Genomic DNA, 15,408 nt, shown 5'->3' on the forward strand with positions numbered 1-15,408 from the left:
GTTTCAAACGATTCTGGTTGGGAGGGATTAATAGCACCCCTTCAAAATGTTGTAGGCCTCCGAATTACTGAGACCTCTCACAATTGAATCGACAAGAAGAAAGCTAACAAGGCCAAATTTGTATACGATATCAGCATAATAGGATTGCGACATCAGCAAATTGGCCATGTCAGATCATTCGGCCCACATGTTATGGAGCAAATAGCATTTTTCATGTACATTACAGTTTAAAAAATGAGATCTATTTCTTTCTTTAATTATTGTTCGTCTACTAATTTGGTTAAGGATTTTGCTAGATCAAACGGTCGAACAAAATATCATTGTTGTTATCCTCAAACCACTATATCTAGAGAAGAAAGAGAAGCGGAGTATAAACTTGAGATTAGCCTAATTAATTGTATATGACTTGTTGATCGAATGAAAAGACCACAATATCGATAATTTAAGGTTCTTACTCGAAGGTAGACTAGGTCCAAGGCAAACATGACATTTGTTGTTTTTGCTGTAAGATCTAGAGATTCTATTAAAAAAATGAGCCGGGGTCCAAATAATGGATGGTAAATGAAAGCCCAATCAGATATTGCCAAAAAAATCGTTGCAGGTCCAAATCTCAGGGCAAAGACAATTTGTTCTGATTTTTGTTTTTTTTTTCTTCCCCTCTTGTCCTTAGACGGGACATTATGACGTTTTCTGACAAACTAACGCGGGAAAGTAAACTTTTTTGAAAATAAAAAATTCTCACTATATCTTGGATATTTTCCTTCTCTTTCTCTCTCTAAAACTTTCAGATCTTATCTTCTTCATCTATTTCTCTCTCAAATTTTGATATGTGACGCCATTTTTTCTGAAATTTTGGCGTTCATTATTTTGTTTCAATTCCTTCTTATTTAGATATCCAAATGTCTTAAACATCTAAAACTTTTATGTTCTTCTTTTTCCAGGTGAATGGTTTCTTTTAATGTTTTTTTTCAAAATCGATATTTTTGGTTTTTTTCTCTCTCTAAAAGAAGATCAAAAGATCGACTTCATATGGTTCAGAAGATCAAGGATTATTGATGATTTATGATCGGTTTCGTACGGTTAGGTTCTTTTTAAGAGATGAAATCTTTAATTTTTCATGGATACATGGATCTTAAAATCTTAAATTCAAAATCTATGAGTTTTTAAAAATTAAATCGAATAATAACAAATCAGGTATCTTTAACCCAGATTGAATATCTTTGTTGATTTGGTCAACTATTTGTGATCAAACTTCGGTTTATTTTAAGAGGTTGGTAAGATGTGAATGAAATCAGATCTATTTCACTATGTTTTATGAAATATTTTGAATTTGTTGTATCATATTTACTTTTCCTAAATTTGTGAACGAATTTTTTCATGAAGTATAATGCACAATACTGGACATTGGATTATGTACTGTACATAACAAAATTTCCTATACTTTATATCCAAAAATTGTCCAGTACATAACAAAATGCCCGATACATAAAAAAATGTCCAGCACATAACAAAATGTCGTATGAATTTTCAGTGAAATAGTTTACATTTTGAAAGAAATGTATAGGAAATTTTATTAAATACTGTACAAAATAAAATTTCCTATACTTTCTTTTGAAAAAGTGTCCAGAACATAAGAAAATGCCCAGTACATAAAAAAATGTACAGTACATGCAAAAGTGTCCTATAAATTTCCATTGAAAATAATCTACGTTTTGGAAGGAATGTCTTATAATTGTCCATCATATAAGGAGAGAATGTTTGAGAGAAAGACACAATTATATTTACAGTACAAGATCTTTGGAAAAGAACTACCATTATATAAGAATAGGAAGTTTAAGAGGAGGAAAGTAGTTAAGATTAGAGAGAGAAAATATGTTTAAAAAGAAACAAAAATATGGAGAGAAATTCGAAATTAATTAAAAATTAGAGAGAAAATAGGAATTGGAGAGAGAAAAAAATAGAAAAGTAATTTTAAGATAAAGAAAACTGTTCAGATGGGAGAGAGAAATATGTATGGGAGAAAATAAAAAATAAATCTGGAAAGAGTAGAGAGAGAATGTTGTAAATGGCAAATTGGTAAATTTTGTAACGGCAATTCTGTGATTTCGTGGAAAGTACAAGATTTCCCGGACCTTTTTCAGTGGGCATGAATCGTAATTTTTGAAATCCCGAAGGTTGTTTTCGAAATTTTCTCTCCCTCTCTGACGTCGTGGACATGCCGCTAATATTCTGGCATCCGTGGACTGGGCTGTCATTTCATGGCCCATTTTGGGATGTTAGCCCAATCCCCCAAAGAGTTAACTAGTCTTACTAGACCAGTCTTAAAACGCTTGGGTCAATTATATGAACTTTCATACAGTATGATACAGTGATACTAATATGGTGGCATGACCTCTTAACTTGTAAAAGCTGTGAAAAGATGACACATACCAGCATACAGGCCGATGGATCAACAAAGAGCCATGAGGACCAGCAACTCAGATGAGATGATAACAGTCGTTGTATTCAGTTTGGCACAGGGACACATGTGTCATTAATATAAACAAATATGTTTGGAATTTTACATAATTTGGAGGGAGTGATCTCCCTCACCTACATGTACCTTAAGCATATGTCAACGACCTCGTAGACGGGGCACTCATTCATCATATCTAGTAAGCAATACTCTGGAGCGCAACCCCAGAGTCGGCCTAGCACATGCTAGCGGGTATGTTGTATGGGTTAATTTGTCCATATATAGGACATGGGTTGGGATGATACATGGTGATAGTTCCCGCAGTTCCCTTTGGGGAAAAGGCTACATGTGCTGATGTGCATGCATCTAAGCCGACCCGTAATATGCCAGAGCTTCTACGATAGAGTGGTTTTAGCTACTCAAAGGACAAGTCCTTAATGTGCTTGGATTAGGCACATGGGAGCTAAGATAGCATATGAGAGAAGGAAGGCTCCTCTGCTCAATGTCAATGTTCGGATAGTAAGCGAGAAGCTTATATGACCAAAGATTAAGAGACAAAAATACTGTTGAAGTCCAAATGATTCAAATCTTTCTTAAAACACTAATACAGTATATATTTCACTATAAGCCGGCTTTGCTTATTTCTATGTGGTGTCATGATACCTCAAGGTATGGTGACATATCACATGTCTCAGTGTCCTAAACATAAAAAGTAAAAAGGTTAAGTACTTAAATCATATCCACAAATAACTAATTAATTAAATATGAAATTAAAGATTTAAACCTAATCATCCTTACAATTTCTACAATCTAATCCATACCCAATCCAACATTTAATCATTCAAATAAATGAAGAAAGATACGTTTTATGATGTCGTTTTCTACGTGATGCTAAATCCATATCAAGTCCAAATCCAAAAGGGTATAGCGGATCATAATTCGGGTCACCATAATTCATGGGTAACTGATCGACCCGACGAAACCAAGTCCTTGAAAGCTTACCAGTGAAATCAAAATCTCCAAAAATAACATCAGCAATTCCACTCCCAGCTTCACTTCCAGGCAGCCAAGCTGCCACAAGTGCCTCCATCATATCAACATATGGCTCAATTACTACTGGCCTGCCCGATATTAATATCACTAGACATTTTATTTTGTTGCATACGTTCTTTATCGTGTCTGTGCCATCGCTAGGTAAAATGAGTTTATTGTCATCTCCTGAGCTCTCAACATATGGAGGCTCACCTACGACCACAATTGCATACGAGAAGTCATTGTTGTCCTTTAAGAAATTTTCATCTGGTTTCTCCTCATATATCACTTTTGTTTCAGAGCTGACGGTGTTTTCAATCCCTTGTAGTATTGTTGTTCCTACAATCATATAAATAAGTAAATCGTAGTAAGATCGACGGATAAGGAAAGATTCGAATCCTGGTCTCTCTGATGGAGAAACGTACTTGTAAGCGGACAACTAAAGTGGGCTCAGAGAGAGAGAGAGGGAGAGAGAGAGAGTTACCTAAGGTAGTGTTTCCTGCACTTCCTTTCCAAGTTATAGTCCAACCTCCACATTGGTTACCAATATCATTAGCATGAGTTCCAGCAACTAAGATTTTAGCAGCCTTCTTACTTAAAGGAAGCATTCCCTTCTCACCCTTCCCATTCTTCAACAATACCAAACTCTTCCTCACTGCTTCTCTTGCTAACTCTCTATGTTTCTATCAAATAACAAAGAACTCAAACCAACTTGGTAAACATCATAATTTCTCATTAAAAACAAAACTCGGGTAGTGTTTGTTTATTTCTAAGTCAGATTTGATATTTCACTCAAGGCCTCAATTAACTTGAGTTAGATTTCAGACTGTTTGATTATTTTTTCGTATTCGTGATGTTAGACTTATCCGAATAGCTGCTGTTTTGAAATGATTTTGGACCCATTTGACTCAGACTCGTACAAGTCCGATTCAGACAACGAGAAAATAACAAACACCACCTCATTACCATAGATTAAGAAAGAATGTTATTAATAAACTAACCTTATGTCCGACCATATCTAAGAGTGTTCGATCAGCAAAAGGTTGTTCAAATAACCCAGCTATAAACTTAACTCTAAGTATCCTTGTCACAGCATCATCGATTCGTGACATGGGTATCCGACCACTCACAACATGGTCAGTTAAATCATTGATGAATTCTTCATACCTAGAAGGAACCATTACCATATCGATTCCTGCATTAATAGCTGCCAAAACACTATTATTATAATGTGATCCAGGAGGAGAAGTCATTCTATCTAGACCTTCCCAATCTGTGATCAAGAATCCTTTAAAACCGAGTTGTTGTTTGAGGAGACGGGTAAGTAGGAACTGGTTTGAATGCATTTTCACTCCGTTCCAACTTGAGTAAGAAGCCATGACAGTGGATACACCCATTGATAAAGCATCGACATAAGGTCTAATGTGAATGTTGTATAGATCTTCGTAGGAGGCTATAGTGTTGTTCTCGTTTATACCTCCTTGTGTTCCTCCGTCTCCTGCGTAGTGCTTTGCACATCCCACCACTTTTTTCTCTTTCCTGTATAAATACACATTCACATCGTTATTTATATCAATTCAGCATTTTCCCCTGTAGTGATAAAATATTGGACTAAAGGCATATTTATCTCTTAAAATTGGGTAATTTTAAGTTTTTTAAAATAAAAATAATTATATGAAATATTATAATTATAAACATTTTCACATGCTATGTTTTGGACCTCACAAGTCACAAATTCATCTTTTCCAAATAATTTCTCTAATTAAGATGATCATGAGAACCTGTCTCTATCATCCATTATTTTCATGTTTCTAGTCATGAACATTTTAAAAGCAAAACACTGTTAGACAATCGATTTTGCCTACTAATATCATAATACAAGATAAATTATTTTAGATATATAATTTTGAATTCTTCTATATACCTAACCAAACAGTTAGTCTTTAACAATGAATGTAATATAGAAGTCAAATAATAATATCATAACTACAGAAGTTGCAGAATACAAGAAATCATTTTTTTTTTCACTTTTTAGTAAGTGCACAAAATTTAAATTTCTTCTCTAAAGTCGAGAAGGGTTTTATTTATCCAAGGCCAAAACGCTAAGGGACATCTATAGTCTAAGGGACTAAATCCGACAGGATTGATATGTTGTTTGTTTATTTACTTATGATGAGCGAGTGTTTTTTATCAAATCAAATTATATTCAAGATCTTGTCCGCAAGGGTCATGATGACCATAGCTGTCATTCAAGGGGTTTCGGGGCGACTCCTCATCCTAGTGGGTCCTTCACTAAATCAAATAAGAATCATGATTTGGTTCCACATTGTATGGCTATAAAGATGAATTTTATTGATAGAACAATCATACAACATATTTTAAGAGATTAATTAGTTTTAGGTTCGTTTCGATGTCATGTCAATACCTTTGTAGGTTTAGCTTTAAATGATATGTTGTATTTAATTTGACAATACATTATTTATCTTTAATACAATCATCATAGATGACCAAATGAATGAATTTTTATAAAACTAGGCATAATCAAAGAATAACAATCTTTTTCAAATAAATCCCACAGAGAATTCAACTCAAGTGATAAATCTCTCAACACTTGTCATCGCATTCCGATACACTTGTAACCCATATGTAAATAAAGATATGTCCATCTCAATACATTATTTTGTGTTTTAACCTCAGCCATCTATTAGGTCCAAAGATATACTGGACAAAGTTTGGGTAAAAAAGATATTTTTAGCTTTTGCTTTGTTTATATATCGTGCAATTCTTTTTTGCAAGAACAGTTTATACAAACCTCTTACTTGAGAAGTAAATGTGGTTAGTCATGGTAGACTCACAGTTGCTTAGGATCCAACCAGCATGCCTCGGCTCTCATACGAGAGATGTCACCAATATATCTTTTATTTCATTTACTTTTTTTACTAAATCTTTGCTGATTAATTTTCCTAATAAGAAAAGAAAGAAAAGTAAATGTTTACCGATGTGCCACAAAAGGGTATCCGCTAGTGTGATTGCGAGGAGGAAAACCTTGTAGCCCAAGAATGATCTTAGACATTCTTCTTACGATATCTGTGTCCTCGCTGTAACTTTCGTAACACCTCCCCCACCTTGGATCTCTACATACCTAATTACCATATTTCATACTTACAATTAAGTATGGATATCTTCGTAATTAAGATGTTTTAGTTGGGGTGGGTTAAAGTTGCGTTTCTCTTAATGGAAGGAACCCCTTTCCAATCTTATTGTTATGAAAAAAATGTCGCCTCTCTTTAGTCCAAAAACAAAACAAAGCCAAAGTAAATTTAGTCACTTTTTTTTTTTTTGTTGAACAAAGTCACTTAATAAATGTGGTTTACTTTTATAGTGAAAATTCAAATTTACGTGAATATGTAATCACGGAGTACTTATTTGTCATCATCTCTAAAATCTAAGAGGGCAATTCAGTGGTCTTGAGGATTGAACTGTTTAGTCTCTTGTATTATTCTAGATTATTTAAAAATGATTCTGATGTCATATTTTCTTAAGGCCAGCGCTTTGGGGAAAGCTAAATAGTTTTCGGGGTGTGAAATTTTAAAGGGAATATGTAGAATTTTAGAAATTTTCCGGGGAAATATATTTTATGGGAAAAAATAAAAATAAAAACACTCCACCTCACCTCTCTGTCTTCTCCAATTAGGTTGCCGACCGAAAAATTTTCCGGGCGGCGACCATGAAAAAAAAAATTCACTCTCTCTCTCTCTAGAAACTCCGGCGAAGGGGTCCCTTCGCCGGAGTTTCTAGAGAGAGAGAGAGAGGGTGAAATGTTATTTTTTTTCATGGTCGCCGGTCGGCGACCTAATCGGAGAAGAGAGAAAGAGAATGGTAGGGAGAGAGAAGATGAGGTGGAGAGAGAGAGCTGAGGTGGAGAAGCTATTTTGCTTTCCCCGTAAATAAAATTGTCAAACAAAATTGACCAATTTTTGACCGAGTCTTCACACTCCGGAAACTATTTAGCTTTCCCCAAAGCGCTGGCCTTTCTTAAAAACGAGAGAGAAAGAAGAGAAAACCCTAAAGAAAGAAGAATTTTGTTTTAAAGCTCAACTTTCTCTTAACATAATTGTTAAAAAGCCACCAAAAATGACAAGTTTGGACATCTAGGGGTTAAACTAACCAATTAGTTACATACAGGGGGCCAACATCAAATTCTATTGTGAGAAATTAATGAACCCACTTAAAGAAGGTCAAATTGTGACATGACATCAACACTCTTGCCTACTAACCCTTTTGAATTTCTTTTTTTAATATTGACTATGATGGTCATTACAAAGACATTACATTAGATACATCACTACGAAGTGATAAGTACGATAACTTTCGAATTACTACTAATTAAAATGATGAATTTATGGCTCCAGCCCGAGCATGGGTGGAGCGAACTAATCACGCGGCATGTATATTTTCTACTTCCAAAATGATGCTATGGCTGGCAAGTATCCCGGCAGAATCCCGGTCGGGGTACTTGGACGGGCATGATCTAATGAGAGGTCTTGGACCGAAATAGTTGGGGCCTGGGGGCTTCCCCCAAGGGTCAGACGCGTCTGGAACGGCATATGGTGTCTCTCACTAGATCATGCCCGTCCAAGTACCCCGGCCGGGATTATGCCCGGATACTTTCCGGACATAGCATCACGGCTCTTTCTACTTTCAGACATACCGGTCTTAAAACGGGTCATGTTCGGGCTAGAGTTTAGCCCTAAGTAACATTTTCCTTGACCAGCAAAAAGAAGAAATAACCAAACAGAGATTAATTAAAGAACTTACAGCAATACAAGGAGCAAAAGTATAAGGAATTCCGGTGGCTTGAATTTCTAAAGCGGTGGCGCTTCCAATTCTTATCATCAAATCTTCATCTCCGGCGGCCCCTAATCCTATATTATGAGGGAAAACGGTTGAACCAAAGGCATTATTATGCCCATGAACTCCATCCGTTCCATATATAATTGGTATCTTTAACCTAGTTTCCATCCCTGATTTCTGATACCCATCTATCATATCCGCCCACATTGCCGGCGTTGTATCCGGCGACGGCGAACTACTTCCTCCATTTAAAACACTCCCTGCATGTTAAATTCAATTAATCAAATCTTGCTTAATTTGATTCATCAGATTCAATTAATTAATTAATCCCAATTAATTAAGATCTAATTAATTTACTAACTTACCAATGAAGAATTTTTTGATGACTTGAGGAGTAGCAAGGGGTCGATCGATTTGAGTCATTTGACCGATTTTCTCAGGAAGTGTCATCCGAGAGAGAAGATCAGAGACTCTATCTTCAATTGGAACATTAGGATCTTTGTATGGTGGTAGGGATTGTGATTGAGAAGATGAAATTGTGAGAGAGAGAAAATTGAAAGAGAGGAGTAAGTAGAGAGAAAAAGTAATAGTGTTGGTAGACTTGGTAGTAGTTATCTTCATGTTAATTCTCTGTAGAACAGAGGTGAGCAGAGATGTACTTATGATTATTTTAGAGAGAGAGAGAGAGAGATTAGTAGATGGTAGATTACTAGATTTGGAGTATAAGTTGTATATTTATTTATTTTATAGTGAGATTGGCTATAGGCAAATTATCATGCAACCCACTTTCATTTTCCAAAGAAAGACCAAAAGATGATGGGTTCATTCCAATTTGGCCAATTTGGCCCCTAAAGATGACCAACTCACCAAAATGGCCTCTTAAAAATGTCCAGCTTCCAATTTGGCCTCTTTTTTTGTATTTCCGTCAGTTTCTTCGTCAAAAGTTAGTGAGCTGTCCTTTTTCGCCAAAATACCTCTGCCCTTATCTTCCAGCTCAACAACAAATATTTTGGGTTCTGACACTCATTATAGATTGTCAAATCAATAAAAAATATTCAATTTTTCATCTCTCCCTTCACATCAACTCTTTATCTTCCCCCCTTCACATCAACTCTTTATCTTCCCCCCTTCACTTTAACTCTTTCTTCCAAAATTGAATTACCAATACTCATCCAAAATTGAAACAAGAAGTGCAAGTACTGAAGGATCTGTTAAAAAATGGTCAATTACAATATATTCAACCTTACTTCCATATCCGCACTAAATCAGCATGGTTGAGAGCTAAATGATGCACAATTAAGGAACTAAAGCTAACATTAAAATGCAAAATTCCAAAAAGAATCAACTAACAAATGCAAACCTGATGAACCGAAAAAACTCATATGAACCACCATTGAAACCTGCATCAGATGCACCGTAAAACCCACAACCAGAACCAGACAACGGACTTGACCATTGAGACCTTCTTGACCATATTAATTGTAAATCATCTCTTTTTTTAGTCACTTAAAATTGAGAGAGAGAGAGAGAGGGAGAGAGAGAGAGACAACCAGATATGAGACTTGGGGAAGAAGAAGATATAGGGAAGTCAGTAAGTAATTACATCACGAGCTTGGAAAATTTGTTCGAATTTTGCTTCAGCTTGTTTCTTGTTGTGAAGGTTTTTGTCAGGGCCGGCCCTAGCCCAAAGCCACCAAAGCGGTGGCTTTGGGCCTCCAATTTTAAAGGGCCTCCTAGTTAAGTTTTATGGCTTACTTCTTTACTTCTTTACAACACTAACGCAAAAGATGGATTAGTAAATTGGTCCAAGTATTGTTTGCAACCCAATTGACCAAGGTTCGACTCCTTTCATGTGCACTTTTGTTTATAATTTTTTTGTAAAGCCTTAGTAGGGAGTTATTAAGGCCCCCACATTTATAAGTTGCTTTGGGCCTCCTAGATGGTAGGGCCGGCCCTGCAGGGTGTCATTTCTTTACATACCTAATCCTTTTAGCAAATAGATTCTCAAACTAGCTAGTAAACTTGAATATATTTGAAATTGTTTGAATACAACAGCAGATAGATTCTATACATACCCCATCCTTATACAAACCTTCTTTCCTTTAACATTTATAGAAATTAAAGTAATCGATACCAATATCATTAATAAACACTTACTACCCATTGTTCAAATCTATCATACAATCAACAAATCAGATAAAAACATATGAGTAGATTAAAGAGAAAGTAAGACACTCAAAGAACTAAAGAGAGAAAGAGAGGAAAATAAATAAATAAAATAGTTTAGAGAGAGAGAGAAAGTTATAGGGAAGAAGGTGGGTGACTTGATGAGGAAAGGAACCATAAATATTTGTTGGTGAGCGGGAAGATATGGGCAGGGGCATTTTCGGCCAAAAAGACTAGCTCACTAACTTGTGGCGTTTAAAATGACGGAGAAATAAAAAAAGGGGTCAAATTGGAAGTTGGTCATCTTTAGGAGGCCATTTTGTTGAGTTGGTCATCTTAGGGGGCCAAAACAGAATTAACCCAAAGATAAACTATGGGTCATCCTAGTTGGATACTAGCGTCCACATAAAATTATGTACCTATAACAAAGTGTGTTTGAAAATGGTAGCATGGCTTTATAATCTAATCTATTGCATTTTGAAATGAAGATGAAGTGCAATCCGGTTTGAAATCGGACAATTTATCCGATGATGATAAATAAGAAAATTTTCAGATTTGGAGAAGAAAATTCGATATTTTTTCTCTCGATTTACAAATTGAGTTTGCGAAATCTGCAACCCCGAGATTACATTCTGCAAAGCTTGCAAATCAAATTTGCAGTTTACATTTTGCAAGCCTACGTTTTGCAAAACCTTTTATTGGAAATGGATCTAATTAGAAAACAAGTGAAAATTCGTTTCTAAATATATAAGTTTTATCGAAATTCGACATTTAATGAAAAATTATATTTAAAATTTAAAGAAAAAAATTAAGGAAGTAGTCACACAATTTTAATTTTTGTATATATTTTAGAATTTTTGGGTTTATAGTCCAAAAAACGGGTCCTAATAGTAGATATAATCCTATAAAGGGTTTTAAAACCAAAAAAATAATATATATGGATATCTAGTCCATTTGGTCTCATCTAGAGAGAAAACACAAATCTCTAGAATAAATATTATTTCATAATCCCTAATCTAACCTTTCCATATTTTATAACTAATTTACCTTCGAAATCTATGCACATCTTTTTCCATATTTATCTCTCATATTTCTCTCCAATCATGTTTCTATTCAAAGTAGGGATATCTTCATGGGATATTTTCAGTAACGGAAACTCTTTATTTGATCTCTCTAAAACCGATTCTATGCATATCTTTTTCCATATTTATCTCCTATATTTCTCTCCAATCATGTTTCTATTCAAAGTAAGGATATCTTCATTATTTTCAGTAACGGAAACTCTTTATTTGATCTCTCTAAAATCGATTCAGTTGACAAACCTCCATTAAACTCAGAAAATCTTCTTCTTCTTCTACATTATATTGCTGTCCAAATTCATCATTTATCAGGTTTAATACTTTCGAAATCTTTATAAACACCATTGTTAATATCTAATATTTCTTCTTATAACTAAAATCCTAATTATATCTATAAGATCTGTTTACTAATTCATTAACTTCGAATGTATGATGTTTATTTTCTCTCTCTAAAATTTTCATAACTGTTTAAGATCTTTATGTTTATTCCTTATTCAATGATTCATAACTAAAACCCTAAAATTTTCATAACTGTTTAAGATCTTTAGATCTATGTTTAATCTTCTGTTGTTATTGATATTTCGTGAGATCAGATTATCAATCACCAATCGAATGTTTGATGTTTATTTTCTTTCTCTCTCTTAAAATTTCATTTATGTTTTTGATCTTGATGTTTAATCCATCAACTCGAGTTTGACATTATTGCAATCAATCATCATTGCAGATATCTTTAGATTTGTAGTTTAAACTTAATGATATTCTCATTTTTTTTCTTTAGATCTGGTCTTCAATTCGTACGGATTTATGAAACATTTGTTTTTTTGTACAGTTACTCATAACAGAATTTACAGTACATGTACTTTATCGTAAATTACCAACATTTATAGTAAATTATGGGTATTTTATAGAACATTACCCGTGCTTTAACACCAAAACAGTACTCATTTCATTAGTAGAAATACTCCGCTTTACTATCAAATCTCCTGTGTTTTGCAATAAAGTATATATAATTTACGTATATCTTCATGTTCTTACCATTATGTATATAATTTACGTATAAGCGCACATAAATTATGTATTATTTATTTACCATTACGTGTACTTTTCATCCAAAACAGTAGCCATGATAAGTTTACCAAACTACTCAAAACCTTCAAATGTTGTCAAAATTTGACAAACATTATATATAATTTACGAAACTGTACATGTAGTTTATAATACAATATATGATTTTTTTTCTTTAATGTATGTGTATTTATGTGTGTAGATTTGATATACCAGATGAAATTTCAAAGAGAATCATCAAATCAAAGTGAGTCAACGAAACTAATGGAGAGTACATGGATGGGCCCCATTTTTTAACCAAAGAAGATTTTGAACTTTTTTTTTGTAACAAAATGTAAAAGATGTGTAATGTAAAAGAAATTATGTGTAATTTATTGAACAAGACCCACATACATTTGATAAATTATGTTGTATACTTGACAAATGATGGTTTCCTCGTCATAAATAATACATAATTTACGTATTTGTTTCATAATTTGTATTCTAAGTGTATTTATGTATGAGTAAAAACGAAAACATATGTTGCTTTAATGTTCCCAGAAAAATATACTATTTCCAAATCTGAAAGTTAAGTGAGAGAAAGTGATATATATATGTTTTGTATATTAATCCCCAAATCACGCTAAATCGATCCTAGAAAATATACTATTTCCAAATCTGAAAGTTAAGTGAGAGAAAATTGATTTGAATTGAAAAAAATTTACATAGTAAGGAGAGAAAATTGATTTGGTTTTCAAATCTGTAAAGAGAGAGAAAATTGATTTGGTTACGATTTTTGTTTCGAATTGTTTGGAAATAGATTTGCTTTCCAAAACGATTAGAAGATAGAGACAAATCAATTTCGGATTTATACGTTAGCTGCTTTAAATCCCCTAAATCACGCCCACATTAGAAACATTCCAAATTCACCCTAGAAAATTAAAAATCCCGTGATTTTTGTAGGAGGGACATGGACGGTAGTTATCTCATAAAGAATGGGTTATTATGTCCACAATGTAAAAGGACTAAATATCCATGTTTTGGGAAGATTGGATCATAAACCTTTTTTGAATATTATTTTGGTCTATATACCCACGGACCCCTATATTTTACCTGAATAATAATTACGAAATATTTACGGCTTTTTCACATTATTATGACCTATTTGATTAAATTCCTTCCCAAATATATAAGTTTCAAACTTTACTTATTATTACACATAACTTTTTGCCCTACTTAACTGAAAAAAAAATTAGACTTTTTTAGTTATTATAATTATTTTCCGACTCAAACAACTATCTTCTACTTTTATATACACATCTGCGAAATTTTCATATTGATGTTTTGAGTGGACCACACTCATTTGGGTCTCATAAGTCTTTCGATGGCATCTTATTCATCTTGTCACATTCTTGAGCTAAAGATAAAATCGGATCAAATAGAACTTCTAGAGTTCTAGTGAATGCATGATGAAGTTGAGTGAGAGATACATGTTTTCGACTTTGAAATCTAATTTCTTGTGGATAGTTAAATGAGTCAACAATGAGTTTTTTTTTTTTTTTGTTGAGGTACAAACGAAAACAAACTAAAATAACTTATACAATTACTGCGGAAGATCTAATAAAGAAAGCCACACCCAGGTTCCTTTGTTTCTTCTACTCCATTTGGCCAAATGATCTGCTTTGTGGTTACCTTCTCTGGGGATATGAGTATATAGCACCTTTGTGAAATTGACCTCCAGCTGTTGCACTTGCTCTATAATCTTTTCCGACTGCCAAGATATGTCTACATTTTCCTTGTTGAGTTTTTGAACTATATTAAGGTTGTCACTCTCAATATGTAGGTAATCAATCTTTTTTTTAAGAGCCCATTGCAAAGCTTTTAAGATCGCTCCGCATTCACACTCTTCAGCATTTTGACCTCGACAAGTGAAAGTTGCCGCTGCAAGGAAATTTGCCTGGTCATTGTGCATAATGCACCCTATTCCCGCCTCATCCTGGGCTGCTATAAAGGAGTCAACAATGAGTTGACAGCCTAAAATGTAAATTTTCAAACTCATGACCTAAAACAAAATCTAAGAGTCGTCCAAAACATACCTAATTGTTTGTTTAAGATAGCTTTTCAAATGTGATAATAGTTCCACGTAATACTCAGTAGGCTGAATAAACCAGGCCCAATCTTTCGTTTTCAGCTAGAAGCAATACAAATCCTGGTTATTTCTTGTTAGCTTTGATTTTTTCCATTTATATGGATAATACATGTTGCGTGCTAAAAGAGATATACAATTCCGATAAGATAACTATCACATACAATTTCGATAAAATAACTATAAAAATCTTTGATATCCATGTATACACTTATAAGTTACAAATATCTAAAACGACTAGAGAAATTTCATACAAAATAGTAAAATAAACTGTAAATAAAAATTTCGTGACTACAAAATATTATACGAGAGCCTAACCAACAACTACATTTCTTTCAGCAAGTATAACAATTTGGGAATCCTACACAGTCATATAGGTTAGTTTGAGTTGGTCAACCTTAGGTTTCTCACATCCTTAATTTCGTAATATTTCATCTAAACTACGGAACTGGTTTCCTTTCTTGGACACTGGCAGGATTCTACCGAACCGTTAGACATCATGAGGTCCATAATGAGCTACTGACATCTCCCTGTGTCTTTATCCGTACATCAGCATATGTTAGAGAATGTGGGACTTACGTTATAAATCTATTTTTCGAGCAAGACTTCACCAAAGATTAGCTTGGAATAAA

The 15,408-nt window shown here is 34.0% G+C and overlaps 1 protein-coding gene across 1 annotated transcript; it reads right to left on the reverse strand.

Moving 5' to 3' along the window:
• Positions 1 to 3,194: 3,194 nt before the first annotated feature.
• LOC147564129 (uncharacterized) lies at positions 3,195 to 9,131 on the reverse strand. Its single transcript, XM_086643670.1, has 6 exons — positions 8,707 to 9,131; positions 8,306 to 8,601; positions 6,484 to 6,629; positions 4,489 to 5,026; positions 3,972 to 4,170; positions 3,195 to 3,826 (listed from the first exon to the last, which is right to left on the reverse strand). Exons 1-6 carry the CDS (start codon positions 8,960 to 8,962, stop codon positions 3,297 to 3,299), a joined length of 1,965 nt encoding a protein of 654 aa, XP_086499796.1. The 5' UTR covers positions 8,963 to 9,131; the 3' UTR covers positions 3,195 to 3,296.
• Between the last annotated feature and the right edge of the window lie 6,277 nt (positions 9,132 to 15,408).

Source organism: Eschscholzia californica, unplaced genomic scaffold, assembly GCF_041429995.1.
Source record: "Eschscholzia californica isolate CP2 unplaced genomic scaffold, dmEscCali1.0.p SCAF_1, whole genome shotgun sequence".
Classification (NCBI taxonomy): Eukaryota; Viridiplantae; Streptophyta; class Magnoliopsida; order Ranunculales; family Papaveraceae; genus Eschscholzia; species Eschscholzia californica.

Excerpts from the sequence above, each read along its gene's own strand:
- LOC147564129 (XM_086643670.1), bottom strand. The coding sequence starts at position 8,962 with ATGAAGATAACTACTACCAAGTCTACCAACACTATTACTTTTTCTCTC. Across the intron at positions 5,027-6,483 it reads TACCCTTTTGTGGCACATCG|GAAAGAGAAAAAAGTGGTGG; the intron begins GTAAACATTTAC and ends GTATTTATACAG. Across the intron at positions 3,827-3,971 it reads TGCAGGAAACACTACCTTAG|GAACAACAATACTACAAGGG; the intron begins GTAACTCTCTCT and ends ATATGATTGTAG.